The sequence below is a fragment of the Alosa alosa genome, chromosome 12 (assembly GCF_017589495.1).
Source record: "Alosa alosa isolate M-15738 ecotype Scorff River chromosome 12, AALO_Geno_1.1, whole genome shotgun sequence".
Taxonomy (NCBI): domain Eukaryota; kingdom Metazoa; phylum Chordata; class Actinopteri; order Clupeiformes; family Clupeidae; genus Alosa; species Alosa alosa.
Window position 1 is genome coordinate 21,965,322 of NC_063200.1, and position 22,426 is coordinate 21,987,747.

Here is a 22,426-nt window from a genome sequence, read left to right on the forward strand (position 1 = left end):
TAATACAGAGTGGCCAGGCTCTCCGTAGACGGGCTCTGATCATAGACAGTAAAAGAAACGATCCATGGGGTGGAGCTCCCCTGAAACTGGTCCCCTTGGAAACAGTGCAGTGCAGCGATGAACGTCCTACCTCTATAGGCCTATAAGGAAAATGTGATTTCAGTTTGTAAAATTAATTTTAAGCCCTGGATTAAATTTAGCTTCATGTGTTCCACTGAACATTATAATAAGTGGGTTCACAATGTGTGGGGCTGTGCTAAACCTGACCATAAGGCTACTTTGGCCAGAGTTCAAAGTAAAAATGTATTGAGGATACCAAGGCACTCATCTTCTTTGTAGTTAAAATGCCTTTATTTAAATGGGCACAACATAATTAAAACACTTCAATGCGTTTCGGCATGAAGCCTTCCTCAGGAAGTGAGCAGTCTCTTGTGTGGCATACTGAAATAAAAGACATCAATTCCATGAGTGTTCTCAGGTGTGTGGGTGGGACCAATTAGCTAATGGCAAACCCCTCATTTAACAAAGGCAAACCCACAGAAAAACAGAAAAACAAACAATGGAATTGATGTCTTTTATTTCAGTATGCCACACAAGAGACTGGTCACTTCCTGACGAAGGTTTCATGCCGAAACGCGTCGAAGTGTTTTAATTATGTTGTGCCCATTAAAATAAAGGCATTTTAACTACAAAGAAGATGAGTGCCTTGGTATTCTACAACTTTTCTAAAATGAATTAAGCCTGTCACCAAAGAGCACCACCTTTACAAAGTTTTGACAAAGTTCCTGGTAGCACTCCAACTGGACTTGATTCTCTAAAAATGTATTGAGACAAGGTAACATCCAATCAGGGTTATCTCAGCATAGTATACTAGCCTATAATATACAAACCATAACTCATAACAAAAACACTTAAGTGCTAAGTGCATGCTGATCAGATAGGCTATGCCTATAGACCCCTCTTGAAAGACCCAAAGTGCCAGTCAGATATACCTTGAGTCTCACATTTTTAAAGTCTCAATGTGTTCAGAATTTACTAGAAGTCATTATTTAAGGGGTTATTTTTCACTAAAAAACTGCCCCCTAGCCTTCCTGTGTGTGACACTGGGCTAAGCCCCCAATGTTTAAAATGTCTGGCTCTGCCCCTGCTTGTGACGTCAGAAGCCTTGCCGATTTTGACCAACTCACCCTGGAGGCTGAAGGCAGGATACATCCAGAAACCCTTATCTCACTCAAAACAGCATGGATGTTTTTTTTTCCAAGTTTGTATGCGTGTGGAAGCACCAGAGACACACAATAACACATCAAATCTGTTACCTACATTTTTTTTTATTTACTCAATCTTTACAAGCACTCTTACCGATTGGAGGTGAATCGACAGTAAATAACAAAACTATTATGAAAGAATATTTATTAGATGACTGTATACAGATAACCTACCTTCCTGGCTACAATGGGGAATATTATTGAAACAGTAAAGATTGGGTTTACAACATAATATAAAAAAGATAAACAATTAAGTGCTTTCTAGATCATCCTAGGTTATTTTGCCATAGTGAAGATGTGCTAATGCTCTTCCAGGATTATAATAAACTCACAGTGGTTATCAATGGTAATAATACATTAGAGTTGTTTTCAACAATAAGTCAATAATAAAATGAATGTTCAGCTATATTGAATTTCTACTTAAATGATAGGCCTACAATTCATACCAATTTTCAACATGCAAGAGATCGCTTTGGGAACAGGTCTTCCAGGTCCTGCTGTGCCTGGTTGAAGCAGTTCTTGTTTTTACGCTTTTTCTTGTCCTCTTCTCTGGTCTACGAACAGAGAGTTTCGAAATAGATTGGGCAGGTTATTATGAAGACAAGCCCACAAAATGTAGTGCTTCTAGTAGTAACATGCTTAATCAATAAAAGATAATTTTACTAACTGAAATATCAAAGAGTAAAACAGGACACGACTACAATAATGCCATCATCTAGTCCAGATGTTGGCTGGACTACTGTTCATGGTCACAAATTATAGTATACTGCAAGTCAAGTTTGTACTTGCCATCTTTATCTTCTTTTTCAGATCCGAGAGGGCATTCTTGTATTCTTCTGCTACAGCGTTCAGCCAATATATGGCCATCCTGCAAGAAAAAATATCACTTATTCCACATATTTTAATGTAATGGGGGCCATTACAAGCGCTCTTTTATAAGCGCTCGCTCATGACATAGAATCTTAGGGGTAACTAAGGGTAACTGAGTGGGGTTCGCGAGGAGAAGATAACAGTAAAAGAACAGACAAGACGAAGCTGAACAAACGACAAGGAGGAAAATTGGTTTTAAACAATATTGGTAGTAAGCCTAGTTCCAGCTGGTAGAGCGGAATAGTAGGCTATATGTAACGGGTGGTAGTACCCATATGGTAGGGGAAGGTTATTCAATACTAATGTCTCCAGGCGGCAGGGAAATACAGGATCACGTCCTGACTCCTACTACACAGTTCAACTTGGACTTAAACTATACTGTGAGGGAGGTAGAAAAATAGAAATAGGGCTTCAGGTTTTTTTAATAGTCATGGAAACGCTTCACGGCCAGGGTGTGGCCTAGTGTGTGGGGGCTCTATTCAGCAACACCAAGCTATTTCCCTTTACCCAACTCACAGCAGTACTAAGAGAAAGTTGCCCCTACTCTGGAGAGTATTCATTAATCAACCCACTATTAAAACAATTGCTGGATTTTATTCTAACAATAAAATGCTTAAAAGCAACAAAATGACAGTTCATCACTCTGAACACTCAGGTTTAACATATAATCCTCAGGTTTTCCTTTGACCTAGTCTCACCAGTATGGATATTTAAACTAACTTACCACTGTGTAGCCTAGTCTCACCAGAATGAATAACACTGTTATGAACTCAGAATTCAAATTAGAATTCAAAATTGTTACCACATGTCACTTGAACGTTTGAACATACCGGTAGTTCACGTTGACAATGGAGAAACGCTTAGCTTACTTAGTTTATGACAGAAATTAAGCTTTGTGCCAACATGTTATAGAAACACAACAGTCGTTGCTTTTTTTACTGTGTCGATTCGCGATTGAGTGTGCATCTAATGTAACAGCAGTTTCTTCGCGGAGACATCAACTCTCCAGTTTAATTTTTGCTGTTTTTGCGAGCAAGCTAATAGACTACGATACGGGAAATACTTTCAATACAATCAGCTTCAGAAATTAATGGGTTTTTCCTTAGCCTGGGCTAGGCTACACCTTTCCAACAAGTTGTGTGAAAATTTTAGTTTTTGCGCATGCGTAGCACATGGAAGCTCTTGATAGCGCATGGCACTAACGTCTATAAAAACAATATATTTATGGAATAAAACTAGACAGGTACCTCAGATTAGCATTGCTGTTTATTGTTAAACTGCAATTTTCAGCAGCCAGCGGAGGGCATTTAGCCTACTATGCTTCCGGACAATATTTTGCGTCTCCCCTAATTCTGAAGCAGTGGCACTGCTAAATGAAGAGGAAACACTGAGAAGAAAGTTAATGTTTTAAATAGGCTACATCAATACAATATATAATATGTGAAGTGAAACTGGCCGGGCCATAATAACCTCTGACTAGTTTATTGTTAAATTGCAATGTGAACGGCAGCCAGCAGGGGAGGATACGTCAGCAGGATTATTATGACCGCCGCTAGCGAAGCTAGCGAAGAGGTCATATAGGGATTGTCAAAGTTTTTTTTTTTTTCCCCGTCATCTACTTCCTGAATTTTTTTGGTCAACGATACCGGGACACGAACCACGGGGCACATGAAATTTGGTGGGTATGTAGCCCCACTAGACTTTACAGAAAATTTTGGTTCGTCCCGGGGGGGCCCTCCCCGTGCTGGGGCCCCGAACATAAAAAAAGCAGTTTTTCCTAAATAACTACCTGAACCGTGGCACTGAGGATGAAGAATCTTATATGGTATGTTGGTCTCAAGTGTAATACTTTATTCTCAATGCACAAATTAAGTAACAGTAGTCTGAAACGTTATTGTTAATGCACAAATTAAGTAACAGTAGTCTGAAACGAAATGCTGTTTTACATCTAACCAGTGGTGCAAATAACTGACATGTCCTACATCTTCTTTGGCTATTCTACAATCTATTCACCTTTTCAGCACCAGTAGGCTACTTTCTGTGCAGCCGCACACACACACTCAGGCATGCCAAACAAGCATACACAAAAGTTTCAAGAGTGGGGGATGGAGTAAAATATGGAGACAAATTGAAGTGTGATTTATTTTCGCAGAATGGATGTACAAGACTGAGCGGCGGTCATATTTTGTACCGCTATGCGGTACATCTAGTTTTGATAAGTGTTCACTAAGTTACGTAATAGAAAATTGTAAATAGCCTGATGGCAGCTAATGGGATACTGTGCATAGTTGGGAAGGTATGGTGGGCCAATTTGGTGTGAATACACATTACATACACACAGGGAAATTTTCTCTCGTTGTTGAGCCTGATTGTACGCACAGTGCATACGGACGTACACCTGCAGGCGCGCCTGTTAACAATCATCCATTTAGAATGACTGGCCTTCATAGCAACCAACGATCTTAGCTGTGATGCATGTACAGTATGCATGCAATGTGATGCAAAGTATAGAAAGGTGATGAAATATACAGGTCAAGAAATATAGTGCAATGTAAACAGTAGTATACAGTTGATTTACAGAAGATTTAGAGTAATATGAATTAAATATAAATATGTGCAGTGTATTAGCAGTTACCTCATACAATAAGTAGAATAATGTATGTAGATGTAGCAGTAACATTATAATAGTAGAAAGAATAATATAGATATGCAGTGTATTAACAGATATTCAATATGACAAATATATAACATATATGTACATAACATACTGCTATGTGCAGTGTGGTAACAGTGTCATTGTAGTGCAGAAACAACATTATAAGAGTAGTAAGAATAAGTCAAGGATACAAGGAAGTTTATTGTCACATGCATATAGTTACTGGAAGTAAGAAATGCAGTGAAATTATGTCTGGTGTCAGCCTATTTGTGCATTAATGGGGGGGGGTAAAAAGTGCAGTAGAAGAGGGGTTTAGTAGATTAAGTGGCAAGGGCTGCAAAAAGGTGGGGGAGGATTGGGATTGGGTGGGGGCACCAACAAGGAGCACCCAAGAGCAACAGGGGCAAGGAAAACTCCCTTACCAAGGAAGAAACCTTGGGCAGATCCACGGCTCAAGGGGGCTAACCCAACTGCTAGGGGTCTTGTGTGTGTGTGTTGGGGGATGACAGGGGAGATGGGATAGTGTGTTGTGTATGTGGGGAGAGGGCAGTGTGCAATATGTGTGTTGGGGAAGCTTCCTCATGAGACAATGTGCTGTGTATTTGTGGGGGGGGGGGGGGCAGGGACTTACTATTGCAAGCAGAGTACTGTATGTATGATGTATGTGAGTGATGACAGTGAAGATGTGTGTGTGGGCGGGAGGGGAGTGGAGCAGTGACTGTGTGTGTGTGTGTGTAGTAATATGTGTCATACAGTCTTAAGTCTATGTGCAGGATGAATAGTAGCCTATGAAGATCAGTAGAATAACTATGTATAAATGTAATTACAGTAGGCCGATGTACATTTGTAAATAAATAGAAATCTGAGGGGGAGGGATAAATTATTTTTTGCAATTCAAATCTTTTCAGTAGGCTATAATGTCACGCAAAAAGAATACAACCAAAGCTGAGCTTGATAAACTAGAACGTCTAAAGAACCAGAACTTGAGTGTAGTTTTTTGCTGGGTCCCAGGCCATGTTGGTCTGAGGGGAAATGAGAAAGCGGACAGTGCTGCTAAGCAAGCTCTCAGTGAAGAAGTCACAGAATGTCAAATCCCTGCCCCAGACCTTAAACCTATACTGAACTCTTACATCACAGATAAGTGGCAATGGGATTAATGAATGGGATTAATGTACCAACAACAAGCAAGGAATGTGAATTTTGGCACGTTTTCATGATCCACTGGGTCGTTATGGCCACTCAAAATACGGTGTTGCTAAAATTACTCCTATTGTGGCTATTAGAGACATGCGTTGATGAGTATCCAGCTAAATTTAATGAGTTAAGTAAAATACATTCACACACACAAAAAAACATTACTAATGTTTTGGACATTCCTTTATTCTGAGATACATCAATAGGCTCTCAAAACAATCCCACACAGACATAAGGTCTTCATAGAGCAAATCCATATAGATTATTTGTCATAAACCAGTAAAACAGAATTAGGGGATGGAATATATAACATTCACACTCATAGCTCATATTTTTAAAATAAATCAGTGAAAAAGTATTCTGACAAACAAGCAGCATTTTAATGCCTTGTTCATATTTCATAATTTCAAGTCTTCTGTAGGTTACCTGATAGCCCAGTTTGAGAGGCGCAAGACGCGTGACATTATTAAGCGTGCTTGCTGAAAGCAGCACTTATTGTTCTTCTTAAGTTTTCTTATAGGGGTCCGAGCAGTGTACTGTAGCTGCAGGACCCCTATTGTTTCTGTACCGTTCATTTTTTGCAAAAAAACCTCTAAAAGTCATACTGCAGTCTAAACCGTAACTCCAAAACTCTTGCAATTTTCATGTATGGTTACCAGTACCCCCCTCTACCCATAACCCAAAATTTGGGGGACTGCACCCAAAGGTGGCGCTGTTGGCAAAAAAAGTTAATTATGCTTATTTCTCCTTACCAGATTGACCTAGACTCAAAATTCTTTCATAATATTAATCTCTAAACTCTATGTATCTTTTTTACTTTTGCCACAATTTCATGGAAAAGCCAAACATCATAAAAAGTTTCACACTCTTCAAAAATAATGAAATCTTCACCAGAATTCTCATAGACAATGTTTAGACCAAGCCTCACAAAAGTTATGGCTCAGAATTTTTATATTTTTTTCCATTTCAGAGATATAGGCCAATAAAGTTGGACCACTTAGGCCTTTTTTTCCTAGATCACCTAAATTTCTATAAACCGTAATTCCTAGAAACTTGAAATTTTTTGAGGTATTGTTACCAGTACCCTCCATTACCCATAACCCAACATTTGGGGTACTGCCACAATTTCAAACCACTCAGCCCATTTCTCCTATATCACCTATATTCCTATATGAGTTTATTTTTTTTTCTTGGAGAACAACCATACAACCATCATTAGGTGGATACCATTAACAGTGCACATTTTCAGATCTGTACTCTTTTTTTATAAAGCCCTTAATTCTATTGTCAAATGTATGCTAGGAATTTTCTTGATGTTGTGTGTTTACCAACACACATTTTAACCATGTGAATGTGACTGCCCAATATGTAGGATTGTCAGTGGCTCAGTGGGATAATGCCTTGTACTGGTGTTTGTTAGGTTGAGAGTTCGAATCCCGGTTAAAGCTTTAGGCTCAAGCTGCACATGTTATTGAAGATTCACACCTTTGAGCAGCACCTGAATGACATCAGGCAATCAACATTCACACTCATTAGTTGCCAAGAATCAGAATGCCGAGACACTCTATGACATTTGGGGGAACTTCTTTGTTTACTATTTTCCCTTCATCATTAACTCTATCATATTTATATTTCATCCATTAGTGTTCTTCTCTACAAATGTCTAATTGCCCCAGAATTTCAAACAGTTTTCAGGTGTACTGTTTCAGGAAATCCCTTCATTTTATTGTCAAATGTATGCTTGGAGTTTTTCTTGTGTGTTTACCAACATTTTCACCATGTGAATGTCACTCCCCAATGTGTATGATTGTCAGTGGCTCAGTGGGATAATGCCTTGTACTGGTGTTTCTTAGGTTGAGAGTTCAAATCCCTGTTAAACGTCCCACATACTCGACGCACCCGACCGGTAGCGCGACAATGTGACATCACAGAAGCGCCGTAACCATTTATACTCACGCGTGGTGGTCGCGACACTAGTTGCAATATTCTCCTGAACAGAGGTGTCGCTGTTGTGAAAATATTAACACTAACTACATTACACAGCACAAGAAGCTGCAGTAAGAAACACTAGTAGCTAGCCTCTGTGATGGTACTTCAGACTTTGGTTGCTACTATTCACAACTACCATCATCATTATCATCTAGTTTCCAAGGTGTGTGCACAGGTAGATAGATAGATAGATACTTTAGTCAACCCGAGGGAAATTTTATTAATTTAAACAGTTTAGTTAGCTGGCTAGCTAGTTAGCAGCTGGCTGAGTTTGTGTTATTTCCTGAAGTGGAAAGAGATTTTGTTCAGGCCTTAATAGATATCTTTTGTTTGAAAATAAATCGTTTCTATTCCTTCTTCTTAATTCCATGTGTTGCAACTCTCGCTGGTAACTTTGTTAACTTATCCAGCAAACTATTAAAAATTCACGACTGTAACAAAACACTGCAACTCTCGCTTGCCCTAGAACTAGTTCATCTTCCTGTTTCCTAAATCCTGCGCGCCAAAAAGATCTACGTAATTTTGACGTCATGTTGTCGCGCTACCGGTCGGGTGCGTCGAGTATGTAGAACGCTTTAGAGCTTTAGGATCAAGCTGCACATGCTATTGGTCATTTAAGATTCACACCATTGAACAGCACCTGAATTACATCAGGCAATCAACATTCACACTCATCAGTTGCCAAGAATCAGAATGCCGAGATACTCTATGACATTTAGGGGAACTTCATTGTTTACTATTTTTCCTTCATCATCAAGTCTATCATATTTATATTTCATCCATTAGTGTTCATCTCTACAAATGTCTAATTGCCCTAGAATTTCAAAAAGATTTCAAGTGTACTCTTTTAGGAAAGCCCTTCATTTTATTGTCAAATGTATGCTTGGAGTTTTTCTTGTTGTGTGTTTACCAATACACATTTTCACCATGTGAATGTGACTGACCAACATGTAGGATTGACAGTGGCTTAGTGGGATAATGCCTTGTACTGGTGATCCTTAGGTTGAGAGTTCAAATCCCACTTGAAGCATTATTGTTAGAATTATTTTATTTTATTGACTCCGACACAGACCCCCACACACACACACACCTACCACCACAAATGCAATTAAATTCTGTGGGAAACACTGGCTTCCATTATCAGACCATTCATCTTATTCACGACAAATAAATAGTCCTGTAGAATAAAGTATTGTTAGAATACTATTGGGTTGTAGAGATTAGCACACTAGAATAGAGTATTGTTAGAATACTATTGGGTTGTGGAGATTAGCACACTAGAATAGAGTATTGTTTGAATACTATTGGGTTGTGGAGATTAGAACACTAGAATAGAGTACTGTTAGAATACTGTTGGGTTGTGGTGGTTAGCAAACTACAGTAGAGTATTGTTAGAATACTGTTGGTGAAAGACTCCCTAAGTTTATATATACATATTTTATTATTATTATATAGTTTCTCATTTTCGAATGTACATTTAAATCTGCACAAAGTCCTTGAGGTGAAAGTGCTGTGGAGAAATTGCAGGATTGTTTGGCTCTGCCACCTAACCACGCCCAGTTTACCTGCTGGGAAACCCTGTAGCTCCGGAGAAGGGGCTCAGACCAGGATAAATTGTTTGCTCGCCCTGAGTTCATTCTTTTGTTCATCGCAACCCAGCACTCCAGTGTGTCCTGCTTTGTTTGCGTCTTTGAGTTAACGTAAGTCATCACTTTAATGACCCTCACTATGACTCTTGTGATGTTTATCAGTTTGTAGAGTAGCTCTGTCATCATGTGTAAAGTTAAGGTCTTTGTTTGTTGGTTTGGTGTGTTTTGCACACCAGCTAACTGCTGCCATTGGTCAATTCCTCTGTAGCCTGTCAAATCTTATCAGAAGAATTTTTGATTTTCAAAAGCGTTCACCCGTCTCAGCCGTTACAGCCAAACAAAATCCGTAGGCTCAAAACAGGAAGTAGGTCATATTTCAGGAACGCTTTCACGTATCGATACCAAACTTGGTGCATAGATTCGGGACCCCATCCTGAGAACACACAGTGAATTTGGTGACATTCAACCACTAGGGGGGCGCTAGAGTTACAGGAACTTAGCTCATATCTAAGCGACACTTTCATTTCTCAAAACAAAACTTGGTACAGGGACTCGGGACTCCATTGTGAGGACACATATAATTTGGTGCCCTTTGACCTAGGGGTCGCTGCAACTAGCAAAAATTTCGGGTATGTTAATGCATGTAACCTTTGACCTGTACGCCCGATTTTGAAAATTAGCCACTGTTAGAATTCTTTGATTATGCCAGGTTCAACGTAACATATTCCACTGTCGCTCACGTTAGTGACCGCACCAGAGCAAGCACACTTTCGCAGTTCCTCGGAAATGCAGTCTAGTTTATTTTTGCAGCCAATCACTGCTGTCGTTTTATTTTATTGATTTGATCTTAGTCATAGAAGCAAAATTTGAAGGCAGGCCACAGGTAAAATCCAACGAACCGCATTCACCCCGCAAGCCAATAGTTGAATAGCCCTCTACTAGAGCTTTTGAGGTATTGCCACTGCTTCAACACTGAAAGGCACTGTTAGAATGCTTGGATCAAGCCAGGTTCAGTATAGCAGTATATTTTGAGGTATAGCCACTGTCTGCTCACGTTGGTGACCGGACCAGGGCAAGCACACTTTCGCAGTTCCCGCCGGAAATGCAGTCTAGTTATAGCTTCTATTGTAATATTATAATAAATATACACCTAGTTTATAGCGCTGGTGATTTGTTAAGGTAAGTGCCTCTCCTGGGCAGTAGACTGAACATTATAATACACACCTACACACACACACACACACACACTTTAGTAGCGTAGTAACTCCTTGCTCCCGCTACATTAACATAAAAGATCATCACCGAGGAGTTATATATCTCCTCTCACGTCTGTGTCACATAGTACATGCAATTTCACTGCAAAGTGTCCACTTTATAAATGTAATACGAAAAGTTTTTCCATCTACTTTCATCTTTGCACATTGTACTGTAAACACTTCTGAAAAAGGATGATGTCAGGTTGAATCACTTGGTTATTGCAGTAGGATCGTGTCGATGCATGAGACAGTTTTTGACATCTCATAGACATTACTGTCTATTCACTTACACCATGAGCAGAACACCTGGTATGATGAGCCCTGGGTCTGACGCCACACCAAACAGCGTCCCTACGAAGGCCGGCAGGTCCAGGGCAATTGTTTCCATGAGAACATCCATCATCTTCGCTTTACCACTATAGGAGGAATGGAGGGGAACAGCAAAAGTGAAGTGTTAATGAGCTTTGGTTCATACCACACCATTGTTTTGGTTTTTGATTGATCATCTTTTTTCTGCCTATGTGCTGAACTATGAGCTGTATTAGTGACTCTCAGATGGAATAGTGAAAGACTACTGAAGAACACTAAAAACATGACTACGTCAGCGCAAAGAATTCATGGTTGGCATATATATGTGCACACGTGTGTTCGTACGAGAGGGTAACTATAACTTATTCATTTGACTGATGCTTAATCCAAAGCGACTTATGTCAATTATTACAAGGGCCAGCCTAGTCAGAGAAACTTGGGGTTAAGTGCCTTGCTTCAGGGAACAATGGTGGCAGTAGGAACTTGAACCCACAACCTGTCTGGCTACTGTATGCTAGCTCAGTTCCTCAGCCACTACGCTACCACGTCCCTCCTCCCTCCACACTCCAACACATTATCCTGTACCTGAAAGGACCACAATCAAAGGAGGGCAGCAGAGACATCATGCTGAAGACTACAGGCAGCAGGCTGAGGAAGAGAATGAGGAGGAGGAGGCCCATGTAGAAGTTGTTGGACTTGGAGGCCTTGAAGACTTTCGCGTGGGGCGCGTTACAGCACTTTAAAGCCCAGCACTGGTAGTACAAGGAGCTCAGCAGACGTAAGACGTTGAGTCCCACCAAACCAGGGGCATAAAATGCACCCATCCTGACAGAATTGAAGGGGAGATTATTGATCATAAAAAAACAAGGGTGAAAACAAGTGTTCAGCAAGTTCAGCTTTAGGGTTTTACAACTTACCAGATCATTCCTTGATTGATGATCAGCCCCAGGACATTGCCACTGGTATCAAACTCTCCATATGATGGCTAGACAGTATGAAGGTACAGTAGTTAAGTGCACCCATGTCATTCATGATTTTGAAATGTGTTCCAAAGTTTCCAAAGAAGTACTTTACATAAAATCTGATTTGATTTAGGCTTGCTCCCAACCAAACAAAGAATGTCATTGACAAAACTAATGTATTATTCCCTTAAAGATTCTTCTGGTTGACATGACAAAGCATGTTATCTATAACCCTTGAAAATAGAAACATGCAGAGCACTTGAGAGATTTTAACTGTGCTCCTCCATGGCTAAGGAAAATAATAACTCTTCACAGAATCTGCTAAGAAATGAAGACTCACAAATCCTGCCTCCAGGTCCCAGCACCAGCAGTAGTTGAGAAACCTCACAATGAAGGCCCGTAGGAAGTCACCTATGAAAATAGTCATGTAGGTCACCTGGATGTCTGAAACAGTCAGCTTCATAAACTCCTGTGAATGACAGGAGAAGTACTTTAGATTAACAGGTAAAGAGGTACTTTAGACTGAAATAGGCTTCATATTATTAGCCTTTAATTATAAAACATCAAAATAATCCTTTTTATTATCCTTGTGGGGGCAGAGAGTATTGTAACTCAGTCCTTCTGTGTGTGTGTTTGTGTCCACTCACACAGAATACCTAAGTACTGATTAAATTTTCATACCAGGTAGAGGGTCACTATATCTCGATCCTCTAACACAGTGTTTCCCAAAGTGTGGGTCGTGGCCTACTGGTAGACCGTCAAGGTGTTGCAGATTGGCTGTGAGAGGTAGCCTACATTATTTATTTTATTTATTTTACATTTTGTAATTAAGCTTGAAATATTGAAAAAGTTAATGATTAAAGGTATATCAGGCAAGCCTAATGCTTTTTCTCTATGAAGCTCCCCCTACCGTCTGTACGTGTCAATACGTGTACAAGCCCTTGCTCGCTCTTTTCCTTTTCTTCGCATCTTCCTTCAAGGGTTTTCGCTGCTTATTCGCCGGCTCTGCCATTATACACACGTTTGCAACAATCGCTAGCGTTTCATTAGCCTGCCTCTGTGCTGGGGATGCAGGATGTAAACTGATCCTGCTTCTCGCGATGTCTGAGACTTTGTGAAACTGAAGGTCAGCGGGTCGGATACACCAAACTTGCTAGTGTGATATTCTTCCTACAGGCAGTAGGGGCGGGCGAGAGAGCCTTCATTCGCCCCGTAATGAGTCATTTAACCATATACCGACTTACGAAGATGATTAATTAAGACGAAAACGTTGCCTGGTGTCCCTTTAAAGGTGCTCTAAGCGATGCTAAGTAACGTCACTTCTGTTGACTTTCAAACAAAACAGAGAGATAGCTCGCTACTTCCTCCCCTTCCCTTCCGTGCTGCTCCTGTGCAATTGAAACTCTCCTAAACGTGCATCTCGTCTGCGATTTGCTGGAACAGTTTGTTATGTTTTTATGGGCTAGGTTTGCCCAGGTTGTTTTTGTTGCCGTTTTTGGAGCCTGGGGTGTCCAGAGATCACATTTTTTACAGTGTATTCAGGACACAGACAGCTAGTGGTTGGTTAGGTGATGTTTGCAGTAAGTGACATAAAATGTTTTAGCCTAAAAAACGCGTGGCATCACTTAGAGCACCTTTAAATGGCTCCAATTCAAAAGTACCTAGTAATAAAAGTAGTAATAAAAGCAAATTAAATATATTCTTCAAACAGACGTTCATTTGATGTTGATCTGAAACACATTTGATGGGGTTGTTGGATTATGGGTAACGCTACACTGAAGTGTCTTACAGTATAATGGAGTGGTAGTTGTAATAGGCTTAGTTTATTGCATCACGATGCATGCGTAATTATTCAAATTCCATTAAATAAATGATAAGGAAATACTTTATATTAGTCTCGTCTCGGAGTTGTGAATAAATGTTTGGGTGGGTCGCTGAAGATTTTTAGAAATTAAATCTTATAGTCAGATGAGTAGTCTTAAGTTTGGGAACCTCTGCTGAATTGGATCTTAACCAAATATAAGGGTAAGGGTGTGCCTTTAACTGATTGTTAAAGTTTCCAATTCAGTGGCAGTGAGGTGAACCTTTTAAACCATTCACTGCTAATTGTAACCATATTATTCTCTGTGTTGTATTTGCCTTTTTTATTCTCATTGGGACTGTGCAAGTGCACATTTGGGGCTGCCGTGGCCCACTGGTTAGCACTCTGGACTTGTAACCGGAGGGTTGCCGGTTCGAGCCCCGACCAGTGGGCCGTGGCTGAAGTGCCCTTGAGCAAGGCACATAACCCCTCACTGCTCCCCGAGCACCGCCATTGAAGCAGGCAGCTCACTGCGCCGGGATTAGTGTGTGCTTCACTTCACTGTGTGCTGTTTGTGTTTCACTAATTCACCGATTGGGTTAAATGCAGAGACCAAATTTCCCTCAAAAAAGTATATATACTTATACTTATACTTATCCAGTGTGTGACACTGTTGCAGACAAACAAGATGGAACCTTTCTTTTGTCCTTACTGTTAAGTGGAAATGTAAGCCCATTTTTAAACCATATCACCTTTCAGTGCTTTCAAGGTAATGGACTTGGTGTAGTATGAGAATATAACTGATGTTATTCTAATGGACAGAAACAGTAACATAATAGATAGCATGTCAGAGGCCAACAAAATGGTTAGAATTACAACTCCAACGCCAGTCTCCCAACACGGTCCGCGGATGGCATCAGCAGGGTTGATGGGCGGAGCAGTGGCCTCAGAGTCGTTGTTGTACATGGAAAAGTTGGCTAGGTACTCCTTCAGGAACCAAACTGATTTATTCTTTATGTCTACTTCCTCCTCAATCTGCAAGACAAAAGACATTTAACTAGAATAGAATAGACAAGAATAGTCTTCATTGCCACATCTACTAAAGTCACTGGGAATTGTTGTAGTGAGACAGCATACACAATGAATATATAATGAAAAAAAAATAACTGTATAACATTATGCAAAATCATAGCATGGTGTCAACTACAATACAGCAAGATCAGTCTTGTCAATATTCTTGCACATTAAAAATGAATGAGTCTCAATATCAGGCTAAACTGTCATGGCTGCCCCATCACTCATGGTAATGGGGCATTCTCTGTGCTCTTGTTTTTAGAAATGCACGTGACCAAGGGACACATTCAGCACTTCTGTTTCACAGACACACATGCACGTGACCGTGGCTTACCTTGTTGTTGACATCGTTAAACAGAGCAAAGAGGAAGGTGTAGAGGTTGCCTAGGAAGAGGGCAAATACGCGACTGAGTTGATATTTGAGGGCAATACGGGGATGGTTATCCTCTAGCTCACCAATGGTTTCAAACAATGGAGGGCACACCAGGCCCAGTAAAGACATGATGATCTCAAGCTGTTATGACAGGAGAACAGAGGAAAGTCATAAGGATGAGCTATTCCATTCACATTCATTCATTCATCATTTGACCAATTTCATATTCTGTACTTTAAGAGTGCCACCAGTAGATGAAACCTATTTTTATATATATTTAGGTAGCTGTTGCAGTGGTCAATGTAGTGGTCCAAATAAACGAGAATCCTTGCTTATTTTAGATCACGTGTTCTCATGTTTAGATCATAATTGTTTTATCCACAGTACCTCATTTTTCTCGTACCACCCAAGGTCATCCCTGTTGGCAAACTCCTGTGACATGAGACCCAAAGAAGATGATGAGGTAGCCGCTGCCTCCCAGGATGCAGGTGATCATGAAGTTCGCCAGCACCCGCAGGAACCTACGCAGGTGGATGTTCTCTTCTTTCTGGCTCATTTGCAAGTCCACGATGGACTCCTGCAAGAGTTCACAAATGACAGTGACATCATAGCCTATCCTTATATGAAAACCAGAACAAAAATCATAGTCCTGCAATTTTCACATGAGGTTGTTCCTGTGGGATACTTTGTAAAAGTAAGGATTATAACAAAATATTACATGTTGTGAATAAAATGATGAAGTAAACAAGGTAATGTGCCAATTCAGCTGTAGTTTTATCCATCATCACTGATACTGACAGATGCCTTTAGTATACAGTATGTGTCTGAATAATAATTAACTTTTATTAATTTATTCAAAGTGACTTACATATGTCAATTATATTACAAGGGCCATTGTCCCCAGAGCAACTCAGGGTTACTGTAAGTGCCCTGCTCAAGGACCCAACAGTGGAAGGCGGGAATTGAACCCACATCTTTTCAGGCTACTGCATCCTAGCCCACATCTTTTCAGGCTACTGCATCCTAGCCCACATCTTTTCAGGCTACTGTATCCTAGCCCACATCTTTTCAGGCTACTGCAGTGATCCTCACTATTTTTTTCACAAGAGCCACATTGGCAGTGCAAAATCAAAAGGAGAGCCACTTTTACGACAATATACTAAGTCGCCTTTGCAAATGTGCATTTCTACATATGAATTGGACATCCCACAAAAAAAGAAATAACACAGCCAATACATTTTCATTTAAGACCAGATTTACTTTAATACTGGGATGAGCGGAAGCTGGCATGCATGTCCTTCACTTTCTTCATGTTGTATTTGTTTGTTGTTGCAATCACAGTGAGGCATTCAAGATGAGTATGGGTCAGTCGTTTCTCTGTTTCCTCTTGATAGTGTTCATGGTCGAAAATGTTGACTTACAGGTGTATGTGCTCATTAAGAAAGACATCATTTTCTGTGCAAGTGGTTTAAGTGGTTTCTGTGCAAGTGGGAAAGTCTGCTTCAGAAACCAAATTCCAATGACAATAACCCCTTTAGGAAGCACCATTAAGGCTTAATAACTTCCTTTCACCTTCATTATTTGGGTGAAGGGAGATGTATAATTCAGATGTTTGCGCTTTTGTAGTGCAGTATTGTATGTTTATAAAGCACATTTGAAAAAACGTATTGGCTGTGTTACCATATAGCCTACAGTAGGTCCCATTTAGAAGTGGCAATTTCATTCGCGCTTTCCGTGATTCACGTAGCTGCGTGAAATGTATTATAACTTATCGCCATGAGGTGGCAGTTTAAGTCCGCTGTAGCATTGCCGGTAAACAGGGCAGCGGATTGCATTCAAAGGCGTTGCAAGTGGCAGTGAGATGTAAGCAGAACGAAACTAAAGATCACCTCGTTGAAGTCATACAGTAGACTATAGGCTAAATCAGAGCCTACTTTTGTTTTTATCAAGCTGGGGCCAGAGATGATGGCCTTTGGCGAACAGTTTAGGCCTACTCAAAATGAGTAAAATCAAATTTGACAAAATCTCGCCAAAGCTACCATGCAAGCCACCAATTATAGCTTGACGAGCCGCATGTGGCTCGCGAGCCGCGCAATGAGTAACACTGGGCTACTGTATCCTAGCCCAGCTCCTTAGCCACTACACTACCACTGTCCCTATTAATACAGAGTGTGAGTGTGTGTGTTGTTGCCTTGAAGCTTGTGGTGATGGAGGCGTATTTGTTATCTGCTGACTCAGGATTGCAGACAAGGAAGTCCCAGCTGGTGAACAACTTCCAGGAGAAAGTGAACTCATCATCCGCATCATCCCCGCCGACATCCTGATCATTAGCCATTCTGACATGGAACAACATGACAACATACATGTTTTTCTTTTCAATTCATATCCACTTTAACTGTACATTACAGGAAAATGCGATATCTTCAACAGTCTGTACTGGTGCTATAGGTGGACTTACGTTGTAATGATAACCATGAGGCTGTAGCCAAAGCTCCCAATCCCTACCAATAGATAAGAGAGTGGCAGTCGGAATTTCAGAGGCCCAACGGCCCTCTGGTCATTGTAGTACCCATAGAAAAGCACTGAGTATTTGCAGTAACCCTGCAATACATTTATATATAGAGATGTAAAATGATGTGTAGTTTAACCAACACTTTGACTTTTTGAATAATATATAGAACAGATATATCACAAAAATGTACAGGGGAATGTTGACATTTGTCTGGGCTTTATGATAGATTAGTGAAGTTACTAATACATATAAATTGCATTTATTGAATATACAACAATGGTTAGATGGAGTATTCTGTATTAGCTAACTCACATTGAAGTTCATAAGAACAGAGTAATCCATAGCCGTAGGTTGTTCAGCTCTAGGTACTGTTTTCCGAGGTATGGATCCATATGGTAGCCCCATTAGAATCTGTCATCACATTACCTATTAGAAATGTTAGAAATGTATGCATTCAAACTACACTACACACAGCAACAATGTGACCTCTGAGTGACCTCTGACCTCAGGGATGACCACAAGCCCAAATGTTAAGCTGAAGAGCACCAGGTTCAGACCGTACATCCACCGCAAGAATATGAAGTAGGAGGCCACCGATGACCCAAAGTGACCTGGAGACCCAGTCACAAATACATAGGATTAAAGTGCATCCAAGCCAATTTCAACAAATTTACCTCAGTAAATTAGCTAGATGTTTTATGCAGAGGTAAATATTTTATGTAGACGCATTGAACAAAGATGTACAATTGTTAAGGGCGCTAACATTGTTGATGTACCACAGTTCTCCACATGATGGCAGTATCTTTTGTGACTGTGTACTTTCCGTCATATTTTCTCCCTCAAATAAGTTTCATCAATTATCTTCTTCTTTTCAAATAAGTGAATCAGTTCTTTTACATGAGAGGGATATTGACTGAGTCTAATTCCATGACACACTCTCTGTGCCATTTTAGTCACAATAACATGACAAATAGTGCATAATAAGTTTAGGAAAACAATTACTTTCCACGTCTTTGATCTTCTTATCCCATGGTATGCAGGATGTCTTGAAAATGTCAAAATCTTTCTGAAACTTGATCCATTTCTGTAAACCAATAAGGTATAAGGAAATTACCAACTAAATCTGTCAGTTCTCACAATACAAAATACAAAAAATCACTATTGACAAGCAGTGTTGGGCAAGTTACTTCAAAAGCGTAATGCATTATTTATTACTTGTTACTGTTATCTCAAAGTAATTTGTTACATTACAATATTACTGTCTTTGAATTGTAAGGCATTACGTTTACATTACTTTCACCAAAATAACAGGAAATATGGATTTGGTGTTCTTAATAGATCTTCATGTGTTCAATGCAGCTCATTACACGGCAGGAGGTGATGTGGTATGGCATAATGACTGAGCCAGGCTTAAGGCTAACAAAAGAACAATATAATGGTTGCAGTTATGGCTCATGGGGCCCCTACAATGTAGGCCCCAAAGGTCAAAGGTACAGTATGTTGACTTTTTAAATGGTTCTCATCATTGCTGGTTGCCTTTCCTTCCACTTACAGTGGTGTAGACTTAATGCAAATAGTTTGAGAATAATGGTTATAATCTTTGTCTGTAAAAGCAACATTTTAGTTATTCTCACTGCTTGAAATGAGAAGTATAGCCTAACCATGTTAGATCTGTTGCATGAATGGCAGAGATAACTCAAATTCCCTTTCTACAGTCATCTAAACAAGGAAATCAAATTCCAGGACCAGCATAGATTACTTTTTTAGTTCTTGGATAATCTTCTCTGGTGCCAATTGAGAATTCTCAATTTTGGATTAAAAAGCAAAGTAACTTCAGTTACTGAGAATTGTACTGAGTAAAATATTACTGGAATTGTATTGGTAATGCCTTACAGTACTGTATTACAGCACAAAACAATGCATTACTGTAATTACATTACTTTTTTAATGCATTACTCCCAACACTGTTGACAAGACACATGTTGTTACCTTCTTCATCATCATTTTGTAGGCAAACCATGCCTTTCCTTTGCCCTTCCCCCCCAGAGCACCTTCAAATTTGTCTACAAACTCCTGGGCCTCTCTGGAAATACACAATTAAAAGCATAATATTTAGTGCAGTTATATCACTTTAGGGTTTATTGCTGGAGAATGATCTGAAAACATCTAGTCTATGCCAAGGTTTGCATGTAAAGCTATTTGCCATTATGCATTTGACTTTTTAAACTTCATTTCATTCTTTCTTGCATACCCAGCGCCTGTCTTATTTCCTCTGCTTTTGTCAGCATATCTTCTAAGAATAGAATTTGACTTTCTGAGAATTCTTTCTCATTTCTAGATATTGTCTATCTTCTTCTCGTTCTTTCATTGTTCTTTCTGTCCATCTGCCTTCACACCTACAATTTCCCTTCCTTCCTCTACGATGTACCAGTTTACCTGATGTTCTGAAATGTGACTCTTCTTTGAAGTTTCTACTAAGGTTTCCGCTGATAACTGCTTTCTCACAAGTGGTTCTATTCAGAGCATATAATCTGATATTGCCCACATACCAAGGTAGGTTATTGACTGAAAACTGTTTAAATTCACTTGCAACCAGAACCAACCAACCACTTTATGTTTGAAATAATGTTTTCTTTAACAAACTAGTTGCTCGCAAATAGACGCAGTCTTCAACGCAGTCTTCAAACAGAGAATGAATAATAACCTAATGACACCACCACCTAAACCTGTATGTCTTCACAACACCACTGATTTTGGCATGGATTCCGCTTTTTATCACCATGGTGCATTACTTGAAAGCTGCAAAGCGGCGTTTCATACGCCATGGCTTGGTTCTCATGATGGCAACAAGCTTCCTCTTCTTCTCCAACTCCTCCGTGAGTCGGGCCATCTCTCCTTCGGACATGGACTCCTCCTCATCAGAATCGGTATTGGAGTCCGAGCTTTCATGAGCAAAAGGGAGGGACAAGGTCAATACATTTACATTTCTCTTTTTTCACCACACATTTCATGAATACTTCAGTTTCTAGTCTAGCCCCTGTTAACAATTCACCCCAGTTAGATGGTGTTGTACCTGCTTCCATTGCCTTTCTTCTTCTTTTTATCAGAGCCTTTCCCTTTTCCTTTCCCTTTGCCCTTCCCTCCCCTCTTCTTGTTCTTCCCTCTGCCCCCTGCCTTGGACTCCTCTTTGCTTCCGTCCTCAGTTTCCTTGGGTTTCCTTCCCGCCTTCCTCCTGCTGGCCGCTCGTTTGTTCCGAGGATCTTCGTCCTCATCATCCTCTGCCTCTTTGCTCTCCATCTTCTTGCCCCTATTGCCCGCGGCTTGCCTTCCTCTACCATTGGCCTTGGGTTTGGTGTCCTCTGCATGCATAAAAATGGACATTCACCAACTGGACCTATACTCTCAACAAACTTAGTGCTTAAAAAATATTGCAAAATCATCAAGAAGCAACCTCTTATAGTATCAGAGGAGAGTCAAAGAAACATCCTCAGTAAACTTATTCCAGAAACACATTCTGTAAGTGATTATTCACCAACTAAACTTAAACTCATAATAATCTTACACCTTACTGCTTAAACTTGTGCCACAGGTCATCATGAGGCAACCACCCATATCAGATGACAGTCACTGAGACATACTCACTTTAGAAACAGGTTCTCACACACACAGACATAGCAGGTCATAAACACAATGCTCATTGTGTTCACCAATCCATCTGTTCACAAACACAAGCACAATAACAAAGCACAAAGATCATCTCCAATCATCTGAACTCACCCTCACTCCCGGTTCCCACTTCGCCGTCAATATCTATTCCCACTGCAGTCAGGTTAGTGGAACACAGAACATACCAGTGCATGGTCAGCTTGAAACAAGTCGTAACTAAGTATATTTGTCTTTTTTGTACAATTTATTGCAACATTGTGTACACTAAAAAGTCATTTAGAATGGTCAATTATAATAATTACAATTTATATATAAAAAATTTAATAATAACAACAATCAGTAACAAACAATCTACTATTATCTGTTATTTCTGACACTTCCATGACAATAACACATGTTCATACTCAAATCATAGTCATATAGTCAAATCAGACAAAAAGTTAAAATGTAAAATATCTCAATTAAATGTTTGATTTTTACCTCAACAGTAACTAATTTCAACTCAGGTTGCACATCATACTGATGCTTCACTCACCATCCTCCAATTTCCTTGCTGTTTCTTTTCGCGGCATTCTGTGTCGTTTCTCTACAGACGATCTGTTCTGGAATTTCGGTGAGGCACCTCAGGGCTCAGTTCTGCCATCATGTTACCGACTCCCAGTCGCCATGACGACGCTTCATGACCTCACACACAAAAGAGTGTGCAAAACTTGCAGAGAGCGAGCATGTCACCTCCTTGCTGTTAGCCTACTTAATGAAATATCCAAAATCAGTAGGAAAAAAAACTTATTTTCTGAAGAGCAACTAGTTTAGAACTTGAAGGCATCTGAAATATACCACCAATAAGTGAAAGGTATTTTCCTTTCTTAAAAGGAAAGCTTAAAAGGGCCTGCTATCAGGGAGATGACCT

The 22,426-nt window shown here is 40.0% G+C and overlaps 1 protein-coding gene across 1 annotated transcript; it reads right to left on the reverse strand.

The window, feature by feature from the left end:
- Positions 1 to 1,443: 1,443 nt before the first annotated feature.
- On the reverse strand, positions 1,444 to 22,149 carry LOC125304991 (transmembrane channel-like protein 2-A). The gene is given in 20 exon segments (XM_048259570.1): positions 1,444 to 1,819; positions 2,055 to 2,133; positions 11,110 to 11,235; positions 11,714 to 11,953; positions 12,046 to 12,113; positions 12,431 to 12,559; positions 14,768 to 14,926; positions 15,300 to 15,479; positions 15,726 to 15,776; positions 15,778 to 15,915; positions 17,530 to 17,674; positions 17,797 to 17,939; positions 18,163 to 18,261; positions 18,355 to 18,461; positions 18,853 to 18,934; positions 19,840 to 19,933; positions 20,643 to 20,792; positions 20,924 to 21,209; positions 21,628 to 21,715; positions 22,052 to 22,149. Coding segments are annotated over 20 exon segments (2,469 nt in total). The 5' UTR covers positions 22,055 to 22,149; the 3' UTR covers positions 1,444 to 1,717.
- Between the last annotated feature and the right edge of the window lie 277 nt (positions 22,150 to 22,426).